At 43.6% G+C, this 11,966-nt stretch overlaps 1 protein-coding gene across 5 annotated transcripts; it reads left to right on the top strand.

The window, feature by feature from the left end:
* The first annotated feature begins 499 nt into the window (after positions 1 to 499).
* Positions 500 to 10,147, top strand: CDCA4 (cell division cycle associated 4). 5 transcript variants are annotated; one of them, XM_090034163.1, is made up of 4 exons: positions 500 to 675; positions 2,413 to 2,517; positions 5,361 to 5,441; positions 7,540 to 10,147. In XM_090034163.1, exons 3-4 carry the CDS (start codon positions 5,403 to 5,405, stop codon positions 8,293 to 8,295), a joined length of 795 nt encoding a protein of 264 aa, XP_089890289.1. In that variant the 5' UTR covers positions 500 to 675; positions 2,413 to 2,517; positions 5,361 to 5,402; the 3' UTR covers positions 8,296 to 10,147. The 5 variants fall into 5 exon arrangements, with proteins under 5 accessions (XP_089890289.1, XP_089890291.1, XP_089890286.1 ...); XM_090034165.1 differs by lacking the exon at positions 2,413 to 2,517 and having other exon boundaries at positions 500 to 667; XM_090034160.1 differs by lacking the exon at positions 2,413 to 2,517 and having other exon boundaries at positions 503 to 675.
* The last annotated feature ends 1,819 nt before the right edge of the window (positions 10,148 to 11,966 follow it).

The following is an 11,966-nucleotide window of genomic DNA, read 5'->3' as shown; positions in this document are numbered from 1 at the left end:
AGCACCCAAGCCCCAAGCGGCTGGACTGGCCCTGGGGTGCTGCCATAGTGGGATCGGGGCCACAGACTGGATCTGACTGGGAGGAGCTGGGACTGAGGGTCAGGCCCTGCCCTGGGGCCACGGGGGGGCGGGGTCTGTGGGGGGGGTGAGGGGGAACACACTCCCGGAACTCCACCACAGGCGCGTGTCCGAGAAGGAGGAGGCCCCACCCCCCGGCACCCACGTGCTTAGGGGCGGAGCCCGCTGGAGTCCTGGGGGCGGGGCTCTGGCTGCCTTTTGAAATACGTCATTGCTCCCTCCAGCCAATGACAGTGCGGGGCGGGCCTGGGCACCATGGTAACCCAACCGCAAATGACGGACGGCGTGTTGGGGGGGAGGGCTGAGCCTGCTAGGGAACCTGTCAGCCAATGGCAAGCCGGGTGCCGCGCGGCCGGCGCTGCGTGAGCAGGAGGTAGCCAATAAGCGCCAGCGCCCGCCTGTGGGCGGGGCCCTCCGGAGTCTGCTCTCCCCCAATAGCGGCACAGGGGCGGGTTCCTGGCTCCTTTGTGGGCCCAGACGAGAAGATGGCGGGCGTGCAGAGGCGGAGCGTGGCGTTACGGTTGGCCCCGCCCTGCCTCTGAGGCGCGGAGCGGGTGGCGAGGCGGGAGCGCGGCTCCGGGCGCCGGTGGTAAGGCGGTGAGTGGGGCCAGGCCGGGCGGGGCGCGGGGCCGGGGTGGAGCCGCCCCCGAGCAGCGAAGCGGAGGGGCCCGGCTGGGCGGCTGCGGCGGAGTCAAAATGGCGGCGCGTCCCGCTCCCCGGGGTCCCGCGGCGGTGGCTCGGCCTGGCCCTTCCCCAGCGCCCTGCCCGGCGGGGCACCCCCCGTGCACGGGAGCCGGGTCGGACCTCGCATTATACTGTGCGTGCGTGTGCGTGTATGTATGTATACTTGTACGTGCCCTGAGTGTGCTGATGCGCACGCACGTGTGTGTGTGTGTGTGTGTGTATGGATGCATACGCGGGCGTCTGGATGTATACGTGCGTGGTGTGTGTGGGTGTATACGTGCACTGCACACACGTGGGTGGGGGTGTACGTGTGCAGGTGTGTGCATGCCTGTGCACAGGTGTATGGATGTATGTATGCCCTTATGCGTGTGGGTGGATATGTGTGCATGTGAATATGTGTGTGGATATATACATGTATATAGCTACCTCCTCACTTAACGTCGTAGTTACCGTCTTGAAAAATGCGACTTTACGTGAAATGACGTTAAACGAATCCAGTTGCGTCACAGTAGCGGCGGGCCAACAACTATAACTAAATGTTGCGTGACTTTAAATGCGTGTGTTCTCTAATAGATCAGTGACGTAATAACGAAACATTAACCTGGATGACATTAAGTGAGGAGAACCTGCACACTCGCGCACCATATATACATGTGTGCACACATGTGCATAGCTAGGTATTACATACACGCCTGCACGTGTGCGGTGGGGCACAGCCCTCTGCAGGAGGGACAGCCTTTCAGAAGGGATTTCTGTTTGCCATTTATTGCTAGCTCCTGTGGCCTCATTTTTGTTACAAGGTCACCTCATGCCCATGACTGGCCAGGAATTGGGTTTCAGTTTCAGGAAACATAAAAGGCTTGTTGTTGTTGTTGTTGTTGTTGTTATGAAAATGAATTAACTCAGTGAATGCACCATCCCCATGCTACTCGTGGCAAGGTATTCTAGAAATCTTCAGGTATCCGTGCCCTGTGCGCTTCCTTATTATCAAGTTATCCAGGAGACTGGTGGCAGGGTAATGAGAGGTGATTAGTTCTGGGAATCTGAAGGAGGCCAGTGCACCTTGTAGAATAACAGAATCAAGGATGCATCCCTTTTATGAGCAGCTGCTCGCTTCGACAGAGGCTGTGGAAGGACATGCGGTACCGTAACAGGTGGAGAGAGTTTGAACCGGCAAGAACAGCTTCAGTATGAGGAGGGGCTGAAAAGACTTGAAAGCCTTAGCTAGGAAAAGAGATTGTTCAGCAGGGATGGGACAGAGCTCTCTAAAATTGTGAATGGTGTGGGAAAAGGGAATAGGGAACGTCTGATTGCTTGCTCTGTCTCATGACGTGAGAAATAAGCGGCACCCAACTCAATTGAGTGCAAGTTTTAAACAAATACAAATTATTTTATTTTTTTAATACGACACATGCTTGTGAAACTCTTTGCCACAGGACATTTGAGGAAGCCGGTGACATAATGAGATCCAGAAAGGGTTTAGATAAATTTTATGGAAAGCATTAGTCTGTTACAGCCTATTAAATACAATAGTCAGGGATATCATCTTTGGATCAGAACATCCCTGGAGTTAGGATTGCTGCTAGCTGGAAGGATGTGATGAAATGGACTGTTTTGTACATAATGTATCTTATGCTCTTTCCTCTGAAGTTTCTGCTGCTTGCAGCTGTTGGGGACAGGATACCGGGCTAGATGGACTTTTGGTCTGATGCAGTATGTCGGTTCTTATTGTTCTTGTGACTCCTGGTTCTCACAGTAAGTGGATCAAAGAAGAGGAGGCTGTTCTTCCTCCTCCCTCTGAGCAAGAGCAAATGTTACTTTAAATTATTGTGGGAGACGATCTCAAACAGCCAAGATAGCAACAATCTAGTCTTCCTGTTACTATCTGCATTTCTTGCCTATCTGATGAAACAGCAGAGAAACCTGTTTTATATTTAAATGAATTGGATGTTAGCATTAACACTCGTATGTAGCATTTAAAAATACAGCAAGGCATTGGTTTATATTTGCAAAGTTTTCTTTGCAGGTCCTAAGGACCAGAAGAAATTCTTGAAGAGAACTTAGTTTCTGCATCATAATTGTGTAGCAATGAGTGGAGTCACAAACAAATTTCATTACCAGGGACTTCTACTTTAATTCCAAGTGGTCTCATTTGTTCTAGGCACAGATGTGGGTTTTCCATCCCACATCTCTGGTTCTAGGAAACAGTGTTTTTAGGGCAGGGTTGGGTCGCTCCCAGCATGGGTGCCAGAGTGTGGCTCGCAAAAGCATTTGCTCGGCACTCGCACTTTGGAGCAGACAGCAGGGAAGGGGCCTGGGCTGTGCTGCTACAACAAGGATCAAGCACATTATGACTCCATCACAGTCTGCCCCTGGCATGCCAACATCTTGTATGTCAAGGTTGCGGTGTTTTTGGCACTGCCCGAAAACAGTGCTGACCACTGGCTTAGGGTTTTTTTTCCTGCTCTACAGAAAAATCCAGAACTGTAGAGTCGCATGCATTGGGCTCCTGCATTGGGTACCTGTTTCCTTCCCTCTCCATATTACTAAAGTTCATCTCCATAGTTACCACTGTCTCCTTTAGTTTCTAGATCTAATAAGGAGTCCTGCTCATGTTTGCTTATTATTGAGGCTTCCTTCTGTTCAGCAAGCCCTTTCATGTCAGTTTAATGTTTAGACGCTGACTCTCCATGTTGGAGAGAAAAGCATGCATTCATTCCCAAAATGATCAGAGATCTTGGTTCCATATTTTCAGATCTTTAGCATCTCTAACATTTATAAACAGCAAGCAACTAAACAGGATTAAGAAGTTTTTGATTGCGTTTTAAGAATACTTGGCCAGTCTCAGGCTGCTGTACATGCTGTATAGGTTCTCCAGGAAATTGCTTGTAGTGTGTGCAATTGGTAGAAATGCAGCTAGTCAGAAAATGTTTATCACTCCCATGGAATATTTAGAAATTTCGGGGCTGAGTTTGGAAATTTCAGTTCTGAAATGCTGCTTTGATGATACATGAGAGCTATAGTTTGCTCCTTCATGCTCCAGTTCCCAAAGCCACTTGGACTACATCTCCCATGATGCAGTATTGTCCACCATTTGCCTTCATCAGTAGGGAGGAAAAGATTAGTTGCATTACTGAAATGCATCTGTGATGCCTCACTAGGGAGCCTAGCCAATATGAGGGTGGGAGTTTGAGTTAATCGTCTGGTAGCATTTCAGAACACTCGGGGTTTGGGCAAGAATATTTTCTTGTTTGGGTGTTCTGGTTTTTTGGCATACATATTCAATTTCCTAGAGAAGGCAAATACAGAAAGTTTCCTTTTAGCCCAGTGGTACTCAATCTGCCTGCTCTCATGGGATGAGTTGTGTGGGTCCAGTCCACAGACACACCAACCCAGCCCCACACATGGCCTGACCCACCATGTCAGACACAGCTGCAGAGTGACTCCACATGCCAGCGCAATCTAAGACGCAAGGACCACATCATGTGGCCCAAAGGGTTTCCCACAGTTCCAGTAATTTGGCAGCGTGGGCATGGCAATTAACACTGTCACTGCTTCCCCACCACCACATTTCCAGACGCTTGGGGTGGCCCACAGGTTAAATGGTGCAGTTCTGTGAGCTGGAGGTTGAACACCAACCATTGTTTTAGCCAGACAGTTTTCTGTCAAATTGTTTTAAAGGAAAATGTTGCCTAGCCTTGGTGAAAAGCAAATGAAGGGTTAAACTCTAAACTAGTTTCTTTGTTACTGCCTTTCTAGTTACTGTCTGTATCAGGTATGTCACTGAGCTGGTTCCCTGAATGTCTTCTGGAGTACAGATTTTTCTCCTGCCTGCTGCCGTCCCGTCCCCCCCATATATATATAAATTAACCCTTCCCCCCCCCCGATTCAAAGTGCCAGAAATCAAATATGTATCAGTTTGCTTAGATAGCTGTTCAGCTTTTTTCCCTGAAGTTTGTTTTGAAAGTGTCTCTCTCTCTTTCTCCCTCTTTTTAACAAGAAAAAAGCATGTTTCTCCTCTGCTTGTTATTAGTTAGATCTATTGGCTTGCAAAGCAAATCTTAGTCATAACATTTCCTATCTACCCCGAAGGAAAACAGCCCCCTTCCCTTGTTTTTACAACCTATTATTTAATTTGTTTTATATAATGTTTTTTGTAGGCTGAGAAAAGTGAAAAAAATCAGCCATGTTTTTCATTTTATCTTGAAGATGTGCCTTTTTCCCCCTGTTTATGTAAGTTTTTACATGCTATCAAATTCCTGTGCTTTTTAAACATTTTGTTTATTTTAAAATGGCTGAGGACCAGGGAAGCAAAGGGATGGATGGATGGCCTTGTCATTGGGGCATTAGTTGTGGACTTCGGATATTCTAGGTACTGTCATGTGCTGTCAGTGTGACCTGGGGCAAGTGCCTTTGCACCCCTTACCTAAATGTAAATTGGGGGAAATAGTACTTTCTGGTGTCCCAAGGTCATTGTAAGGATAATTACATTCCAGATTGTGAGGTTCTTGGATGTACCAGAAATTTAAACTGGGATATTGAGTTTTGGTGTTCGTCTCCTGCATCTGACTGATTTCTTGCCTCCTGCTGTCTGGTAGGTGGTGCTGTAACATTTGCTGTATGGACTCTTGTTCTGTAGCATGGGAGAAGAGGAAGGACTACGCCAAGCACAGTTGCTGGTATGTGATTTTTCCCTCCTTAAGTGACAATTCGACAGAAATTGAACAGCCAGGCACTATTTTATGACGTAAGCTATCAATCTGAAGGAGAAACAAAAAAAAGTAAAACATTAGGGGGGAATCCTAGAAAAAACTGATCTGAATGATAACGATTCATCATTTAAGTTTATCACGGTTTGTATTTGTTCCCGTTTTTTTTAATTCTCATATAGAGCACATTAAGGTAGAGTGAGATTTTTCCAGTGTTTGTTATTCCACATACTCTTTCTTATGGTGTTTTCCAGATACCATCTGTTTGAAAACCAACCTATGGGCAGTAAGGGCCTTATTTCTTATAATAATAATAATCCTCAAATATATAAAGCAAGAAAGACAAAAGAGTTAAGGTTTGCATACAAGCTTTCTGAAAGTTTACAGTCCCACATACAAGGGTCTGCATGAGGTCCATGGCTGTAATAGAAAGTATTTTCTTCAGTGCAGTAGGTTACAGCGAAGTGCCAGAGACATGAAGTGTTGATGTAAGTACTCATGATCTGACAGAGGTGTTAACAGGCCAGTGTTGCATTGTTTTTTACTAAATATGAAAAAAAAAATGCCTTGGATTTGTCTAGAGCAGTGATTCCCAGGCCTTCCTGGCCCATTGGCAACAAGTAAACTGAGCAGGTATGCTCTGCAGGTTATATCATGCATTGCTCTCTCCCTGTCAACCTAAAGAAACACGTATATAGAATGTAAAATTTCTTGTGGCCATGTGTCCCAGTTGAGGATCACTGACCTAAACAGCAAAAGAACTTGAGAGGTTCTTAAAACTGCCACCTTACCATGTAGTTTTTAAGTCGATGAAGATGGTTGTTTAGCACGTAAGGAGGAACAGATTAGTCATAAATTGGTGGAATTCTGACTAACTAACCACTCATAAAAGGACACGGGGGAGGAAGGCTCCTTCAGAACTTTATGCTCAATGTCCAATGGCAATCAGAAGAAATGCTGAGGTTGGGGTTTACTCACGGAAGTAGAGAATATTATTGTAAAGGTCGTTGTAAAAATGATTCTGCGATTTTTAACTTGTTTGGTTTGCTTGCCTCCATCTTGGGGGGGAAAACAAAACAACAGATGTATCAAGGAGGCAAATATTTTTATGCAAGGAGATTTAAAACAGCATTTCTCAACCTGTGGGTCATGACCTAAAAGTGGGTCACAGGAGTATATGAAAGGGTTGCAGACAATCGCAGAAAAACTTGGAAAAGCCATAGTTTTTTCCTTTTAAAGGAGGAAAACATGGGAAGTGATGGGTTTCCTCTTGCAGGCTGGCAGAGTTCCAGTTTGCCAGGGGCTGCTTGGGGCTGGGGGAAATGGGAGGAGGGTCATCAGGCAGAGAGGGTACCACCTGATGTGCACGCACACACATACCCATGGCAGCTAGGCAGCATAGAGAGCAGCTCCCTGCCGGTAAGTCTATCGTGGGGCATAGACAAGGCGTTTGCGGGGGGGGCACAGATGATACATTGGGAGATGCATGGCCCCCTAGATTTTATGCACCCACACCAGGCATGGGGCTGCAGCCTGGCTGGACCAGTACAGGCAGGAGCTGGCTCAGTGGCCAGGACCTGATATATGAGGGCAGAACAGGGTGGTGAGACTGTATAAGGAGTAATGGATGGGGGGCGGTGCCATGCTGCCCTCAGCTCCACCCACTGCCACCACTCCTCTCAGGCTGCGGCTGTATCCCAGAGAGGAGGTGGGGTGGTGGGCAATCGGAGGGGAGCAGCTGTGGCCAGGCCATGGCAGCAGGGTAGAGCCGTGGCCCAGTGCGCAAGCATCTGGCAGCAGGAAGAGGTGAGGGCAGTGCACCCCATCCCCCACCAGTCCATAGACCTTTATACCTTCCTTAGAAATCTCTTGTCCCACACTGGCTTTAGCTAAAAACATTAAAAAACTGTCATACGAGTTTACAAGTTTCTAACTATTGCTTTGCTTTATTTTCCAAATGAAAGATTCTGAAACTTGTTTGCCATAGTTTTACTTATGATTTCCAACTTATTAGGTCATTCAATTGTGTTAAAGAGCCTCTTTTTTTTTTTCTTCCCCCCCTCAATAGGACACAATGTTTGTGCGAGGATTAAAAAGAAAATGTTTTGATGGTGAAGAAGATATTGAAGGGACGCTGGCTGGTTTTAAAGCTATTCCTTCATATAATCTTCAGCGACAGTCACTTTTAGATATGTCTTTGGTAAAACTTCAACTATGCCACATGCTTGTTGAGCCTAATCTTTGTCGTTCAGTACTAATAGCCAATACAGTACGGCAAATCCAAGAGGAAATGACTCAAGATGGGACTTGGCAGATGATAAATACGCAGAATGCAGGGCACGCTTCCCTAGACCGCTTGGTTTCAACAGATATACTATGTCGTTCATCCAGGGAACAAACTGAGGCAAAGCACAGTCCAGGTTACAGTACCTTCCCTAAAGACTTTGAGGAGACCCAGTCACAAGATAGTTCAGAAATTATGTCAACTGTTTCTTCAGGACAAGCTCCGAGGAATCTGCAAAGTAACATGTGGGAAATGGAGAGCCCACAAGAAAATAGAGGAAATTTTCAAAAATCATTGGATCAAATATTTGAGACATTAGAGAATAAAAGCCCAAATTCTGTTGAAGATCTGTTTTCAGAGGTTGACAATTCTTACTATGACCTTGATACAATGTTAACAGGAATGATGAGCAACACCAAAATGGGACACTGTGATGTACTTGAAACATTTCCTTCTCAGACCACCACAAATTCTAACTCTAACTGTAAATCCGATCTTAATGAGCTTGACCACATTGTGGAAATTCTTGTTGAATCTTGAAACCACTACCTGTGCAGCAGAGAGAGAGCTCCTTCAAGGAAGTAGAGGACTTACGGAAACACTTTTCCCAATAGTTTATTCAAGCAAATCTGTACATGTATTTTACAGAAATATATATGAGCACTTCATATTGCAAAATTTTGTTAACTTTTAAAGTTAACATGCAGTTTGTAGTGTGAGAATTCTAGTTTAACTGTTCATTGAACTGTAAGTACATACTGTAAATGTTTTTTTGTTTTGTTTGGTTTGGGTTTTTTGTTTTTTTTTAAGTTGGAGTCCAAGGTTTTCCAGATTGTAGCTTTTGAAGAGTGCTTGTTCATTAAGAGTGTTGTTTTCATCATCATCTCCACCCCCTCACCCCAAGTCTAGAAAAATTGAGAGTCATACAGAGTTTGGGTAACCACATTTTTCTTTTACCTCCTGACTTTTGGACTAACACTTCCTATTTTTTAGGACCACCTCATTCCCTCCTTGTCTGCCTCCTTTATTCTACCTGCTGTTGCCCGTGGCTTTCGGAGCAGTGTGCAGTAGTCACCATTATCCTAGCTAGCTGCTTCTGTCTTCTTCCAGCAGTTTTGTTTCTTTAAATATAATTTTAAAGTATTTGTCAACATTTAGATTTTTTCCAGCTATTTTCCTAAAATATATTTTTACTACAGATGTGCTATCAGCTGCTAATTTAGTAACTTTTGATCATAAATAATTGCAGTTGATGTATTTTTGAAAGACTTTCAAGAAGGGATTTGGTTTTTTTTACCATGAGCTACCTTATGTAGCTCAGCAAAGTGTATGTAAATATCAATATACAATTTTATACTTTACATTAAAATGTAAGCGCTGTTTTCATGATTCTGTTTTTATAGAGTAGTACTTTACTAAACTGAGGATGGTACAATGATGCTTTTTATACAACTTATACTTGAGTGTCATTACAGGGAGAGCCCTGATCCAGCTACATGCAATTACATTTAATTCAGTTCAAACCATGTTTTTGTTATCTTCAAACCTAAATTATGTAGGGTTTTTATTTATGTGTATTTATATGTAAATGTCATCAAGTGAATTGTTTATCACTGAAGTCTACCATCAAATATTTGCTTGTGGGAAAACTATCTTGCACTAATTACTATAAAAAGTGTTGCTAGGGGCCTTGAAATATCTACTAGTGTGTTCTAATGTCTTGTCTAAATTAGCATGCTCCACTCTTACCAAGGTTTTCTGGTCAGCTTATTTTTTGACTAACAAGCGGTATATGGAACATTGAATTGCATTTCCTTTCTTTAAGGATGTTCACACATTCGTTTTAGAGTGTGTAATTCATTTTGTTTCTCATGTCCACTTTTGGAGGTGGATCAAATAACATACATGATTTTACTATAACGTGACTTCTTTTAAAAAAGCTATTTTGTTGCTGGAACCTTTTGACATTGGCTGCCTGGGGAGCAGAGATTGCAGATAGTTAGGTTGTTTCTATGGAAATGTATCAAGGGACCAACCACATTGTGAAAGGAGTAAACTTTGCATTTAACAAATGTTTTGCCTTCCTGTAGGTGACCTTACCTACTTCACATTTCTCTTTAGGATTCTCAAATCCCTAAGTAGTTAGTTCTAGGTACATTCTGGTTCCTTGCTTCCACAAGTTACCTATAAACAAATAAATGTCTGTCTTTAACTTACTGTTTAAGTGTTTTTGAAACAGCTGGTTGGAAAATAGCATTGCATAATTAAGTTTTCTAAACTTGGTAGATAGCTGCATATTTAACTCCATTATGTGTCAAACTGCAGTTTGTATAAGTGAGATTTTTGTGAACTTTTAAAATATTTTTTGTATTAAACTTGGACATGAAGTGACCTTTATTTGCTTAGCTGTAAAACATTACTTCCATAACTCTAAGCTAATAGCAAGTTTATCTTAAATTAGCAGGGTGACGTACCACATGAAAATGTGCAAGGAAAATGCATATGATGCAGTGAGACTGAAACAAAAAAAAAAGTACTAGACAGAATAACAGTGTGACTATTTAGGAATTTCTAAATTAGGAAATTTCATTTCTATACAACACACTCCAGAAGAACTTTTTTTTTAAAAGCTGGATGAAGTGGGGGGAATCTTTCCTTGTAAATGGCAGAAAGTGCTCTCCCATATTTACTCGCATATGAGCACCGTAAGCACTGATTTCCAACAGCTCTTTTTTGGAAAAAGGTGCATGTTTTATATGTGAGAGAATACTGTACTGGATCAGCAAGATAAGAGCCAATGATGCAGTAGGTAATCCTTGGTAAGCAAAATACACCTGTCATCATCTTCCTTCTCTTTCTCCTCCTGTTATAGGTTTTTGTTTTAAAGACAGTTTAAAAATGTGTTGTCTTGCAATTAGTGTTTACTTGAAGCATCAACAGTGATCTTTCGTAAAATCCAGTGATGCCTTGGTCCTGTCACCCTGGCAGCAGGGGGCAGGACTAGAAGCGGGGAGGGTGCTGCCGATTTTGAGTGCAGGGCACCAGTAGGACTGGGAGGGTGGCTGGCACTGGCAGGGTTAGGGGGCTGTGGATGGAGAGTGAGGGGCACCTGGGAGGTGGGGGGGCTGCAGGTTGGGAGTAACAGGTCATGCTGAAGAAGAGTTTGGGAAGCACTGATTAGTTCAAGTTTTTGTTCAAATTGCATTTCACTTTCATCTTTGGCAGATGGAAATTGTGAATTGGACTAGGGCTAGATTTTTAAGAGTTCATGTTAGTCTGCATCAATTTATGTATGGGAAAGATAAATTGGTTCATGGTGACTTCTGGTCATCTTGGGTCCATCACTGTAGAGACAATGTGCAAGTACACAAATGCATCGAAATGTATCATGAGTATACTAAACACTTGGCAGCTGTGTCTTGTAAATTGGAAGAATAAATTGCTCTTCTGGGCAATGGGGTCTGGTTATTAGATTAGAAAATGGAGAATACTGGTTTAACAGCAAGGATACTGTTTAGGGTAGCTAGTGTAAGTTTATGGACTTGTTGAGTTTTTTGACAAACTCTGGAAAATGTTTTGCATGTGCACTGTTGCATGCCTGATGTCCTGGAGCTTGGCTGATATTTGATGATAATGCATGTGGCTAATTCATACAATTACTTATAGCAGTGACAGTTAATCCTGACTCTCTCACTAGTGAGCATTCAACATTCACTGAAGAGCCCATGCAACGTGTACATTCCTAAATACATTGCAGCAAGCATATTCCAGTTTAAAAGAAAAGGCTCCAGTAAGTTAATGTTAAAAGTGATAAGCCTTGCTAGTGCTTATTGGTGGCAGGAAACATGTACCCAAAAGTATGCAGTAAGATGCATTTTGAAAATGTTCTTTCCATGCCACAGATGCAAACTTGAGCCACATGTGGCTCAGACATGGTCTGAGCATCATTCTTCTGTGCGTACCCCTTTAGTTTTGAGTGCTAGTCTTCCCCACAAGTTCCCACCAGGTTATTCTGTTGCATTATTGGTGTGTCTCTTTGACCCTCAGACTAAGCTGGCTTCCATATGCCTATTATATTCCTCCTCTTTTGCTATAAATAGAAACTCCATTCATTCTCTAGCCCATTTGATTATTTCAGTACCAGTTCCAAGAGAAGAGACAGCAGTTAAATACAATCCCTTACAGCAGGGCTTTTCAACCTTTTCAATCAG

This window comes from Crocodylus siamensis, chromosome 2 (genome assembly GCF_052110815.1).
Source record: "Crocodylus siamensis isolate JL-2025a chromosome 2, ASM5211081v1, whole genome shotgun sequence".
Lineage (NCBI taxonomy): Eukaryota > Metazoa > Chordata > Crocodylia > Crocodylidae > Crocodylus > Crocodylus siamensis.
The sequence above is the reverse complement of the archived record's forward strand: the minus strand, read 5'-3'. Positions and strand labels throughout refer to the sequence as shown.

What these genes read in the sequence shown, in the direction of transcription:
- CDCA4 (XM_090034165.1), top strand. Translation starts at nt 5,403, where the DNA reads ATGGGAGAAGAGGAAGGACTACGCCAAGCACAGTTGCTG. An exon ending in TACGCCAAGCACAGTTGCTG is followed by an intron (nt 5,442 to 7,539) that starts GTATGTGATTTT and finishes CCCCCTCAATAG; the next exon opens with GACACAATGTTTGTGCGAGG.